The sequence below is a fragment of the Herpailurus yagouaroundi genome, unplaced genomic scaffold, assembly GCF_014898765.1.
Source record: "Herpailurus yagouaroundi ecotype Mexico unplaced genomic scaffold, PumYag 184, whole genome shotgun sequence".
Lineage (NCBI taxonomy): Eukaryota > Metazoa > Chordata > Mammalia > Carnivora > Felidae > Herpailurus > Herpailurus yagouaroundi.
This window is the reverse complement of record NW_024412415.1, coordinates 28,065,349-28,079,209: the sequence shown is the minus strand read 5'-3', so window position 1 is coordinate 28,079,209 and position 13,861 is coordinate 28,065,349. Positions and strand designations below refer to the sequence as shown.

The 13,861-nt window shown below is 47.0% G+C and overlaps 1 protein-coding gene across 5 annotated transcripts in view; it reads right to left on the bottom strand.

Annotated features, from left to right (window-relative positions):
- Positions 1-1,134: 1,134 nt before the first annotated feature.
- TLN2 (talin 2) overlaps positions 1,135-13,861 on the bottom strand; it is a 439,937-nt gene continuing 427,210 nt past the window's right edge. For 4 of the 5 annotated variants that reach the window (XM_040492868.1, XM_040492871.1, XM_040492869.1 and 1 more), the window contains 5 exons: positions 9,193-9,318; positions 7,029-7,091; positions 6,710-6,937; positions 3,519-3,644; positions 1,135-2,007 (listed from right to left, as the gene is read on the bottom strand). In XM_040492868.1, coding sequence (XP_040348802.1) covers positions 1,879-2,007; positions 3,519-3,644; positions 6,710-6,937; positions 7,029-7,091; positions 9,193-9,318 — 672 coding nt within the window. In that variant the 3' untranslated portion in view covers positions 1,135-1,878. The remainder of the gene's footprint in view (positions 2,008-3,518; positions 3,645-6,709; positions 6,938-7,028; positions 7,092-9,192; positions 9,319-13,861) is intronic. The other variant, XM_040492870.1, reaches the window with a different exon arrangement.

Genomic DNA, 13,861 nt, shown 5'->3' with positions numbered 1-13,861 from the left:
CCTCACCCCTGCCAAGTCCAGGGGGCCCTCAGTTTTCATCCTGAGGTCTGAGAGGGCACAGCCCAGGGCAGGGAGGAAGAGCTGTACCTAGCTACACTCAGGGAGAACCAAGAGTGTGTGAGCTTCTTCCTGAGAGGCCAGGGCTCTGTTGCTCCCTCCTCTTCGGAGCTGGTACCCACATCCCCCCAGTGCCCTACACTCTCTCCGCTTTTTATTCGTACTGTATTTCCTCTAACTTTCCACTTGTCTGGAAACAAATTTGATGTATAGCGCTTACAAGTCTCTAATAAACACGGGCAACGGTCAGAGGTTTAATTAAATTTTAAAATTACGCCACAGGCTAGAGTCTATTGAAGCAGGACCAGGGGGCAAGGTCTGAAAGTGATGCCTTTTGAGGACCCAAGCGTCAATAGTGACCCTGGGTGGGACACTGAAGCCATCCTGTGGATGAAATAGGAGACGTGACACCACATTACTATAGAGAAGCGGCGGATGGCCGCCTTCACCAGTTATCAGCTTTGAAACCCATGGACATCCGTTAGCATCGTCTTCCCCTCATGAATTCTCTCACGGACGCTGGCTACCTGGCGTTCGGATCTATTCCACGAGTCGTTTGTCCTTCATGTACTGTTCTGATTAAAGACTCAGGTTAAAGGTAAATTCAAGGCCTTAAAATGCCCTTTTAAAGAAAGGGATCTGAAAGGAGAGCAAAAAAAGAGGGAAGGGAAAATAATACGAAATTCGGGAGGTGCAGCATCGGGAAAATGGACTCTGGATGTACCATATACCTTCCCTTGAAAGATGCGAGAGTGAGCAAGTCTACTTGTTAAAGGTTCACACTGATTTTAGTTTGCATCTAGGCTGTAAGAATATGAAGACACAGAACAAATTTGCACCTTGGGACGGAGGGCAGGGGACAGATTTTGAAACAGATGCCTTGCAGTTCTGAAATCTAACCATTTGGAGAGCAGAGGACCCCGGGTAGGACCTGGCAGTCACCAAGGAAGTGCTTTATTCTAGCTGAATCCCCACCTCGGACGCTCCGGAGGGGGTGTTGAGGGGACTGTCATCGGAGGACATGGGTTTGTCATCAGAGGCCATGGGACTTGTATGAACTGAAAAAGTCTCTGCAGAGTAAGGAGCCCACACATTTTATTCCAGCCTCTGCTCACCGAGCCCTGACAGTCCCCCATACTTCTGCCCTTTGGATTATGGAGGAAAAAAATAATCGTTCAGTTTTTTTGGGCCACAGAATACAAGACGGGTCTAGATTGTACAAGGAGCTTACACACTGAGGCAAGAAAGCGTGCAAATGGGAGCAGGAATTCTCCATCCTCTGGGTGAGCCAGTGCTTGAGATACAGAAGGACGGCAGTGGCCCTCCTGGAGTCCACACTGGTTTACGTTTCTAGCTTTTATTAGCCATGTCCAACTCCAACCTCCATCTTCTCCTGAGAGGGAGAATAATCTCTAGGATATCAATGCTTTCCCCCAAGCCATTATTTTTGTTTCCTCTTAAGATTTCACAGAAGGCCAAGGAGCAGGCCTAGAGAAGGACCAACAAAAGCAAAAGTGTCTGAGAACGACATAATACTGACTTCTCTTTTTTTTGGTAACAGTTCACGAAACGTGCGCCCCTCTCTCCTGAGATACGGTGAGGCATGAGGGGAGGTGGCGAAGGAGCTGTGGGTGGGACACTGTACCGTGTGACATCACGATCATGCAGCCGGTGCCCGACAGGACAGAGACATGAGAATGAGCACTCAGGGCTCTGCGTTGGCCCCAGGGGAGGCAGGCAGTTTCCAGGTAAGTCCCAGCTTCTCAGGAACACTATTTGTTGCAAAGTCGTTCCCTGGGGCACGCCATCTTGGCTCTGGCCTTAGCCTTCATCCTCCCGCAGCTCAGTGGGTAGGAATTTATACTGCTGTTGGCGGATCTGGGCCAGTTTTTTCCTCGCTTCTTCCAGTTCTCGTTCTTTTTTCAACATCTCTTCCTGGGCGGCAATGATCTAGAAGGAAAAATGACAAGCTGGATGGATCTAGAACTCTCCAGGAAACTGCCCTCCCAACTCTACTGCTTGTCTCATAAGTTCCCATAGCTTCTGCTACACACAGCCGTACAATGGTACTAAGTATCTTAGTGCTGGAGACCAGCCTATGGGCCACAGTTCGGTTTTTGAGATCCAGACGACCCAAGAAAATTAAGTGGCTTCCGGCCAATGATTTAACAGCAAACATCTACTGCATCCCTACTATGCACCAGATGCTGTGTAAACACTTTGCATGGAGCGTCCCATCATCCTCGTGACAACACGGTGAAGTCCTTATTGAATGTCCCATTTTTCCAATGAGTAACTAGAAACTGAGAGATGTGGGTCTACCTTCCTTAACACCCAGCTAGTGGAGCAGGACTTGGGCAAGTGATGCTGAAGCTAAAGCTGGAGTCCTTAACCAATTGACAGCTTTCATATATTTGTTTCATGTTTCTAAGATATGATCTGAGGAGTATCACTTAATAGATAACAGGTGAAAAAGGTAAGTAAGTGTTCAAGAAAGCCAAACAGCGTACTTTCCTGTGGGCCCTTTCAGAGCCTCTACTAACCATCACTGTGCTAGTCCAAGGTGGAGGTATAGAGGGCAGTCTTTCCCACCTTATCTGATCAGTGACTTTTCCTCATGGAACTTCTCATGGAACTAGCGCATCAAGAAATCGATGCTGATAAAAATGCACCCAGTGTATGTCTACTGGGAGTGGTTTGGGAAGAGCCGAGGAAGGCATGGGGATGAGTAACTTCTGGGCATTGATAAGAAAACCGATCATGTATAATGGATCTGTATTAGCACATATCCTAAACGGCAGGCCTGATTTCCTGAAGTTTGCTCCTCACTACCACGCACAAGAATGCAATCCTGTGTGAGTCTGAAGCCCAGCTGCTCTTATAAAAGTTGTGGGAAGGGGTTACCGTTCATTCTCTCTGTAGGGCCAAATATGTGAAGTGGGTAGTATCTCCAAATTCGTCATTTTATTTAAATGATAATACTACTGCCTTTCACTCTCTCTTCTTCCCCCTCTCTGTAACAGAATCCCTGATTTTTACCTAGCCACAGGGGTACTCAGAAAAGAATACTACATTTTCCAGAATCCTTTGTACCGGGTTGGTTGGCCATGTGACTAAAGGCTGACCAATGGTATGTGAGCGGGAGCAAGGGACGCAACTTTAGGGTCCTGTGGTCCCTTCTCTCTCCCTTTCTGATGGCTGGGAAGCGAGGGTGGTTACTGACCCATTTTGGAGCAAATGGCCAAGGCAACATCTCAGGGATGGTAGGGGGAATAAGGCAGATGGAGCCTGGGGATGACACACAAAGGAACCAGCACACCATCCACAGATTGCCTACACCCACAATTGTTTCCCAAAGGAGAAATACACTTCCATCCTGTTGAAGTCATTGTTACTTTGAGTCTCTGTAATAACAAAAGGCCCATCTCAGGAGTAAACACTGTCTAGATTTAATCACAAACCTGAGCAATGCCCCCTACAAACTTTGTTTTCACTACAACATCGTCATCGTCAGCTTTGCCAAATGCTGCCTTCTGGGCTGCACGAACAAGATTATCTGAGGCTCTTTTCACAGCATTTCCTGCTGCCTGGAGAGGGGGGAAAAGCATACATTATATCATTAGAAACAGCCAATTTGGATTCACCAAGAATAGACATGAGAGTACAATTCATGGGATTATGAATGGTTTATCATCCAATTATAACACAGAATTTCTCTTTAGCAAGTATCCATCTGTCTGTCCAGCTGTCCAACGATTCTACCAATGCTGGCACCTACCTAACCTTCGCTCATTCACAGATAAATGAGATATAGTTCCTGGCTCCCAAAGAACACATACTTTTCTTTATCTTTTACTATTAAAAAAATTTTTTTTTAATGTTTATTTATTTTTGAGAGAGAGAGAGAGAGAGAGAGAGAGAGAGAGAGAGAGAGACAGAATGCGAGTGGGTTAGGGGCTGAGAGACAGGGAGACACAGAACCTGAAGCAGGCTCCAGGCTCCGAGCCGTCAGCACAGAGCCCGACACGGGGCTCGAACTCATGAGCTGTGAGATCATGAGCTGAGCCAAAGTTGGCCGCTCAACCGACTGAGCCACCCGGGCGCCCCAGAACACATACTTTTGAGGGAGAATTAAAATTATGTACACAAATGATGGTAGCAATGTGAAACGTGTTAATAGAAGCATGCCCAGTGGTCATCTCCTTGGTCTAGAAAACTATCTCCCGCTGCCCCATCCAATTAAAAAAACTCACAGATGTGGCTCAGAGAGCACTCTTCCTGTCTGCCTTGGCCTTACCAACACCTACTCACAGTGCTCCCTGCGTGCTCTGCACTCGCTTCTTTGTGGCCATTTCCACACCTGGGGTTGCCTCTCCTTTCCTGGACAGTGAGTCACTTGGGGGCAGGGGCTGTGACCGTTGTCTCTGCATCCCTAGCACTTGGCACACTGGATGCCCAGGGGTGGCACTCACTCAATGCTTCTTGAGGGAATGATGGGCTAGGAAAGCACAACCTATCCCTGCACGGGAAGGCTGGGAGCCCCACAGTAACTAGGGCCTCGACAGGTATATTTTCCGAGTCACAGCTGGGCTTTATGCCAAGTGCTCAAGGATGGGGCAATTGCTAGAGACAGGTAAAGAAAAGCTTTTTGATGTGAAGTCATACTGGCTTACTCTTTTTGCTCATGAAGCATGGCCCTGGGGTGGGGACTTGTCCTCCGCCCCCTGAGGTTTGGAATTTTCTTCGAAGGGTGGTCAAAGCTGCATTAAGACTCCCATATTCCTTGCCCAGGCCACCTCTGAGTCAGGGGCTTGTGTGTGGGGATTAGCCATCAGAAAGTTGAGTTTTTCTCAGAGCGAACTAGCTCATCTGGCTGGTGATGTCAAGTCACCAACAGGGACTACGAGGGCTTTTGCACAAGAAGAGAAGTGGAAGCCAATTAATATATATGACAAACCTGGTCTCAAAATAGCTTTCTGAGTTTAGAGGTCATCGGTGCACTTTTCTGAGGCAGGAAATGGGGTCGAGTAACTTACCTCAGACCCTGCAGCTAGTATGTTACAGAGATGGGATTTGACTACAGATCAGTCTAGCCCCACGGGACCTCTGGGTCACTGCAAGGGACTCAGATAGGACACTGCAGCATCCAGTTAAATCAGCAATGATGACAAAGAGAGTGATGCTGTGCTCTAAGTCCTTGGGGGTTAGAAAAGCACATTCACGTCTCTTGACCTTCCTAAGAGCCAGTGAGGTATCTCGATCCACATTTTATAGCTGAGGCAAACTAAGGCCTGAAAGGTTTTGAGTCATCTGTGTTAAGATCACATACTTCATACATGGCAGAGGCAGGACTTGAACCCAGGTCTCTCTTAACTCAGGATGCTTTCGCCAGAAGTGTCCCCCAAACCCACAAACCACATGTTCATCAACATGAAGCTCCCCATTTCCCCCCTGGGTTAGCCCAGGGGTCAGACGAAGGTAAGGGGAGGTGGGTGAGAGAGAGACTCAGGAGAACCCAACAACAGAAACACATGTTAGGACTTGCAAAATAAAATTAAAGCTCTGGGTTTGGGGGCAATTGTTCTCATACTTCGGCCATTTATGAGTTTATTTACAACGTATAAACATTTTTTTTTTCAGCAATAGAATTAGTCTATATTCTAAATACCTGGAAAATCTAGGAAACTGGAAACAAAACGTCCAAGGCATAAGGAAATTCTGGCATAATCAGTTGATGTGATATCATGCAGTCATTAAAAATGAGACTCATGAAGAATGGACCAGTTAGCTTTGCACGGAGAAATTATGACGCCTTGTCTTCAAGTAAAAAGACACGTATGATAAAATGTTACGTGAGAAAAAGCAGAATGTCTCTTGCTATGATTACAAGTAGACACAACTATTTTGTATAGACATAGAACAGGAAGAGAAAAAAAATGATAACACTTGACATGGGAAGATGTCGCGGCTATGTGATTTTTTTCACTCAACCATTTCCTTCGCTGTGTTTAAAACACTTCTGTAATTAAAACAATCAGAAAAATGTATATGCACTGAGACTGGATTATAACCTACATAATAACCATGTCCTTGGGGCTCTGGGAAACCTTAGCCACAGTCTCATATAAATGCCTCAGTCCTTTCTCTGCCTTCTTTTGCCAAGAGTGGAGGAGGGCCCCCTCTTGAATAGGCACCATCTCGGGTGTGACGGAGGCAAAGATAAAGATGTGGTGCCTGTGCCTAAGGAGTTCACAGCCTCCCGAAAGACAGATATAAAAATAAATACGGTGGTATCAGGTGACAGGAACCCCAAGAGTGGTCTGGCCAGGGGCTCTGGCAGGATAGAGGAGGGAATGACTGCCTGACATGCAGGAGGTCAGGGAGGGCTTTCTAGAAGAGGGGACTCTAGTGAGGAGTCATGAAGAACAAGCAGGTTGGGCTGGTGGGGAGGGGCCGGGACATTCTGGGTGAGAGAGGGCCCCGACTCATGAGACCAGAAGGCACACATGGACAATGTCAGTCTGCTGGGGCAGCAGCTGTGGGATGCATGGCCGGACGTGGTAAAAACGAGAAAAGTGGGACAGCGTTAGCCGATGGAAGGCCTGGTGGGTCATGCCAAGGAAGTGAGACTGTCCCCGTTGGCGACACTTACCCGCTCCAACAGGAGTATTTTCCCACCAGCATCAGTGACCATTACCTGTAGCCGCCTCATGGCCTCTGAATCCTGGTCGGCCTTCACCTTGCAGGCCACGAGCAGCTGAGCCGTGGAAGCAGCGACCTGCTTGGCGGATGAGATGAGCTTCTCTTCACTGGCATGTCCCTGAACAGAGGCATTGGCTGCCTCACAGAGACTGCTGGTTGCAGCTGCCACCATCCGGGCCTGGGGACAGTTGACAGAGAAGTGACCCAAGGCCCAAAACTCCCTCAGGGGACCCAAAAAGCAAATGGGAAGGAAGGAGAAGGTGACTCACGGCAGAAATCAGCCCCTGTGACCACTGTCCGTCATCCGCAGCATTGGCGGGGATGGAGCCCACCTAGAGAGCGTAGAAATCCGTAATGAGAGCCGGAAGGTGCAGGGTCATCTGCAGCCCCTCAGACTCTACCCTGCTCTGGAACTGGAGAGAACGACATCTCCTCGGACACACAGCACCACTGGCGTGAGAAGGGAACACCCTTTCTCATGTGGGATTCTGCCATTCTGAGACTGCCTGCGGTCCACGGCGCCACAGTGACTTAACCTGAAATGCTCAGAATGGTCTCCCTTTAGTTTCTGGGAAAACGGCTCAGGAATGATGGACTGGGGCTGTCCTTACATGCTTATTTCCTCTGCTGACCTTTCTCCATTTCAAACATGGGAGCCACTGAGCCCTCTTCTTTCAAGGGCCAAGGGAAACTTACATCTCTCCTGATCATTGACCCTCAGGCCATGCTGTGACTTTCTGGCAGATGATGGGGAAAAAAAAAAAAAAAAAAAAAAAAAAAGATAGTGCCTTTCCTTTAGTATGGTGGAGGGCAGACCTTGGTCCTAAGGAAATACAGACTATTTTGTCAGGGGTGGGGAGAGAAGTAGGAAGCTAGATGTAAGATGATCTCTGCTTTGATTTAGAAATTATACGAAGAAGTGAAACATTTTCTGTCCAGATGTAGAGGGAATGGCTATGGGAGGATACCTTTACATACCTTTACATGGCGGGAGGTGCCTGGAGAGGTCAGAGAGGAGTTCTCAAACCTCAATTTGAATATGAAATTAGGGATCTGCCAGCAATTATTAGGTACCATACCAGGGCTCGGTGAACATCAGATAAAACCCCAAGGTCCTGTCTATAAGCCTATAGTTTACTCAAGTCCAGGGGTGCCTCCTTTACCAACTTTCTCAATGTGTCAACAAGTTAGGTTCTCTTAGTACCTAGCAATCTGGTGCACGGTCAGCCCTTTATCAAGAGACTGAAATTTGTAGGTAAGATATTCCTAAAATCTTAAAATTGATCCATTTTTAGTCTTTACATATTGATGGGTCAACAAGTACTTGATTAAATAAGGTCAACATTGTTAAATTATTAAATAAGCTATATCTACAGAGCATAAGGGAAAAGCACAAAGGGACAGACCACATGCTGGCTGGAGAGAAATACAGATGTCAATAATGAGCAATAGAACACACGATGGTTTAGAAAGAGGAGCCGAAGTCTGTGGTCTGGACTACGACAAGGCTTAGCTCACAAGACACTTCGTGGAGGAAGACAGATGGCCACTCGTTGGACCTAACTTCCTGTCTATATTACAAGTTTTCTCAGGTCAAGGTGCAATCGTATCCATCTACCTATACACTGATGGCAAAGGCCTTTTAATATCAGGCAGAAATCACTGAAAACGATGGTGACCAAATTCCCCAAACCCACAACCTGACAGGATTTCTGTAGTGCCTCTATATTTGAGAGGCTCTCTGCAAGGCGCGATTTGGATGGAGTCATTCCATGTTGTATGGGAACAACACCAGGGGTATTCTAAACTGTAAGACCCTCTTATATCCAGGAGTACTCTAATATACTAATAATCCTTTGGGTCACTGAAAGAGAACTATGCTTTCATGCTAATGCGGATGGAATGGGTTACTAGGGATGAAGCAGATAAAAGAAATCTCAGATTTGAAACCAGACTGGCCTTTTTGATCAATGGGCTCAGGAAAATGCTAACTGCAGAGTTGGACGGCATTTAGCTCAGCAGTCCTCCAAAACGGATTGAGACGTTGGAGGTGGAAACTGTATTATATAAAGTCCCTGACCACGGTGCTCCTCCAGCCATCCGCTAGGAAAATATGACAGTTCACATCTTTAAATAGCTTAATCTACAGCGGGAATATAAACGTCTTGTTCAGGCCCTGATCACTGTCTGGAATGGGACGCTTTCCTTAACAAGAAGCAGATGAGAGGCCCAGCGGCCAAACCCGTCCTTCTGGAGGTCAGGCTTAAGTGAACAGAGTTTTCAGTCAGATGGGGCGAAGACGAGCCATTCAGTGAGGGAGGGCCCAGCACTGGTTTCCTCAGTGCGGGCCACGAGCGTTCACATCTTTCCCTCAGCCCTCAGAGGCTCTTGCTGTGGCAATGTTCCAGCACGTGGCCAGAGGGGTTTACCCACCTTTCCTTGGGCCACCAGCTCCCTCTGGGCTGCCGAGGCCGATTTGACCAGGGCACTCGTGGCAGCGGCAATGGATTTAGCAGCTTCCAAAATCTGTTCTTCAAAATCCAGGGTCTCATCTGCTTGCTATAACAAAAGAAAATGGCGTCACATGCCATTCACATGCACAAAGGGCGCTTTTTTGCCCCACTACTTACTGCTCCATCACCTGGCTCTTCATCCATTTATGTCTTTTGGCTGACAAACCACACCCAGGGCAGGTAGGCCTAAGCTGCCCCAAATCTCCATCTGCTGCCTCCCGCCTTCCCCGATTCTAAAAGGTACAAGCTGCTAGCATGGACATTCTACACAAATTTCACATCAGGAAACTCTTAAGACTATTTTTCCAGACCAGAATCTTTAACAGGATGTAAATTCACTGTGAATAAACTACGCTCAAATTGCTCCATTAGCATCAACAACCGAAATTTAAATAATCGGTAATCAATTCTCAAGAGTGGCTGGTGGAATCCTCTTCCAGACCTTAAGGCTCAAAAATAGGTTGAAACAACGATGAGGTGGCTAGGAGTTGTGAAAAGCCTTATTTTTCTTGGGTAAAAACAAAAGCAAAACCGTATTTGCATCCTCTGCGGCTGAGCAGAAGGAGTTACTTACTAGCCACAGCTCACCAAAGGGGGGAAAGAAATCCAGGTGACATGACACCGAGGTGGAGTTTGTTCAGCTCCCTGGGAATGTGAGGCCCGGCTCCACCTGGGGAAGACCTCCGGCCATGACTGTGCAAGTGTTATGAAGCTAGGAGGGCCCTGCTCTAAGTTCACCAGCACCAGGCCAGCACAGCCCCGGTAGCTGAAGAGAAGCTCTGGTAAGTGGGGCAAGCCTAAGGACCTTGATCCCAGGCTGGCTGGGATGCAGTCTCACAATTTGGGGTGGTGGTCACGCTGGATGCCCTCCATGGTCTGCTCACCACTAATGTTCTGTGCACCTGAGTACGGTTAAGTCCCCCTTTGGTTAAGGAAAGTTAAAGGTGTGGCTGGTACCTTTCAGGCACTGCAGTGAGGGTCAGGTATAGCAATGCTTTTCTTTGTGTGTTAAAATATACATGCCATTCACCCTCCGAACCAATTTTAAGTGTACAATGCAGCATCATCAGGTGTATCTGCAATGCTGTGCAACAGCAAAACGTCTTTAAGAGTGCCTACCATGTGCCAAATGTTTTGTTAGGCATTTCCACTTCCAATGCTTGTTTAATTCTGAGAAAGAGGAAAACAAATCTTACACTGTAGTTATATTCATTCTCATATTCACAGTGAGAAAGCAGACTCAGGGAGCTAGAGTGTTGGGATGAGGTCATAGGGCTGCAATTAAGATTCTCCATCTCTCGGACTCCATGAGGATCTGTTCTTACTAGCCTGGTCACCCCTCTGGGCATCAGTGATGACTAACTTCGTGCCAGAGGCTCAAAGTTGGTCGCTAATGGTCCCATATGGAACATCAGACAGGATGGATACATAGGTACAATTTTTTTCCGTTCCCCATTCTTTATGACCACATCTTGAACTATGAGAGATTCCAAGCTCATTTTTATTTTTTACAAGTCATGTTATCAAAATAACATTTCAGTGCACGTCTGGTGAATCCAGAGAACGACGCCAGCATTTTAGAAGTTCTGAGAAGCCATACGTTCTTTCTTATCTGACCAAGCCTTGCTCTAGGAGCATTCAGGACAGAAGTGGATTCAGTTGCAGTGGATTCATTTTGGAGTGAGGGAGTAATGGTGGAGTATAACATCTATTTACTGAAATAGAAAAACAACTCATCGTAAGACACGGGCATAAAAGGTACTGTCATACGTAGGCCCCAAAGAAATTGCATTAGGCTCTGATATCAGCAGTTATCTAGTCAGTGACCTCGAATTAAGAACTTTTTGAAAATTTTTGAAAATTCATTCTACAAAAGAAACTCAAGTATCTAACAGATTAAAGCACCAGGCAAATCACGTAATTCTTAAGCCCCAAGGGAGCCCCCTCCACTGTGGCAGGGGAAACAGAAGCCCATGGTGGCTTCTGAATGGGTCCCAGATCCTGATCTTAGGCGGCCTCCAAGGTGAGTCCATGCACAGTGTGAAGTACCCCATCCGATTTCTGCTTTCTCAAATTTTGGGATCCACAAAAATGGAGTTTTCTTCCAATTAAGTGCTAACTCTAAGCCGTGGCTAGATCTTACAGAATCATCCTATTAAAACTAATTTTAAAGGCCTCTACCACGTCTCCTGCTGCCGTGAAGTTTTTTTTGTAGAACACATGCTTGAAATAGATATTCAGCTTGGAAATATTTTTGACACCCACAGGTTTTTCTTGCAGTGGCAACTGGTATAATGCCTGCTGATGAATTTTTGTTTTTCTTTCCGTAACATCTCGATGTTTTCAAACGAACATGGCAGAGAGCCTCCTGTCTGGGAGACACTTGCGCTGACTAAAAAGTACTAGTTTCCCAAGAAAGGCTTAATAAAGCCGAACGCGATGACAACAGGGACAGAGGGCTAACGTCTAGACATTGTAGGCCAGGTTTATCCCTAAGACTAAATGCCCATCTTTTCTCTCCTGCTGGACATAAACATCAACACCGGGCACTTCTTCATACCACACACAACTTCTAGCCTACAAGGTGGGATTCTCCCCAAGCCAAGGACACTCGGAAATGCCTAAGTGTCCCTGTCCATGCTGCCGTCTGCTTGGCTCTCACCAGCACCTGTGACGGCATCTGGGGGAAGGGCGGTGAGAGCTACAAGAGGAGGAGGGCGCATGCTCAAGCGTGTTGCAGAAAAGGAAAGAAACAAAGTGGCTTGGTCTTCAAAGGATCTTCCTACATAAAAGGATCACAACGAAACTGCAGGATTTGTCAACAGAACAAATCCCGCTGTAGCTGGGGGATGGCAGGCAATGAGGACAAGTCACATGGAGCCGCTACAAGGAGAGCCCGAAGAACCCTGAGACCCAGGGCACAGGGAACTTAAGAAAAGGCTTTCATCAAACAGGCTAATAAACGGGCAGCCCTTGCTCAGAATCACCTGATGATCTGGTTCAAGATGCAGATTGTGTTTCAATAGGTCTCATTTCTAATGGAAGTGGGCTACTCCACGGGAAATGCTAGCCTGGGCTACGGGAAACAGACCCCAGTTAACTGAAGCCTACCCGCCTGACATTTCCTCCAGGACACGGACTGTGTTTTATTCCACTAATGTGGTCTCTCGAGTATACAATCAGGCAGCGTAGACTACATGATAAATGTTTGCTGAATGAATGTATCCATTCAAAACGAGTCTTCCAAGTTCTAGAGTTCAGCCAGAGGGCAATTTACATGGTTGGGGAAGGAGAAATGCATGGAGTAAGCGTCTACATCAGTAACTGTCCGGTCTGGGTTCCTCCGTCCGGTCTGGGTTCCTCTGGGAGGAAGAAACCCACATCTGTACACTGGCTCCTGCCCCGTTCAAGGCCATGGGTTGTTATTTGTCTGCTCTGCCTTCACCCCTCAACCTGCATCCGTAGTTTGTTGTGACATCTACTCGTGCACATACGGATGCAAATGGCATTTCCAGCATTTTGCAAAGAGGCTCTCAGCAACGCAGTGCTGGTGAAAAGAGCGCCACATGTGCCGACAGAGAATCTGCTCCGCTTAAATGATTGCTGAATCTGTCTTCTCATCCTCTGTACGGTGTGCCCTTTTCCCTGCTCCCCTTCACTGTAAGAGAGCACTGGCCAGCTCACCGCCAGCCCTCAGGAGCTGTCCTTCCTGGACTGTCCACTAAGCCCTAGCAGAGGATAGACCTATCCTCCTCTTGACTTTCTGGTAGCTTTGGGAAAGGCCCAGGCACCCTTTTGCTGGTATTTTTCCTGTTTGGTGATCTCCTACAGAGCTTCTCTTTTAAAAAGTTGGAGGTCTGGGGAAGTGCCTCTGGGGAAAGGCCACGTTTTGGGCCTTTCTGTGCTCAGAAGAACATGGGAGGCTCTTGTCTTGTTCTGATTGATCTAATGTGTCTCAGGAGCTTGAGGTTCTACTGGGGCACGAAGGGGGAGAAGAGAAAGGAAGGGAAAGGGGAGGTCTTTACTCAGTTTGTATTTTGCCTTTTGGCCTTTCAGGCATTCTGAGGACATAACCTTTGGAGCAATTCATTTTCTGAACCTGCCTTCCCTCCTACCTGATAGGGTTGTTATAAGTACATTATAAATACATGTAGAGCACAACTGACTCCTAGCAAATGCTCAACAATTCCTAACAATTAATTTCATGGTGACTTCTCTTACTACCTTCGTGTTCTGTGGTTTTAAAAACTGTTCTTTTTAGACTTGGTGCTAAGCTAGTCTGTTTTCCCTCTCTGAACCATTTTCCACTCATCATTTGGAGAAAGGGTCTAACTGCCACTTCTGATGACAGCCTAAAATAACTATAAATAAAACCCATAATACACCAATGATGAATGAAGTTTCAAGTAACACATGATACCGACTGGCACTGCTTCCAGCTTCTGCCTCAACCTCCCCCAAAGGAGATGGGCAATCTGGGGTTCTAGTCAGTGCCCTGCACTTTCTGACCACAGAGAATTTGCTGCCTTTCTCCAGGTATCAATCAGTTTCCTATTCGTTACTTACGGAGGAACCTCAGCTCTCTTGGT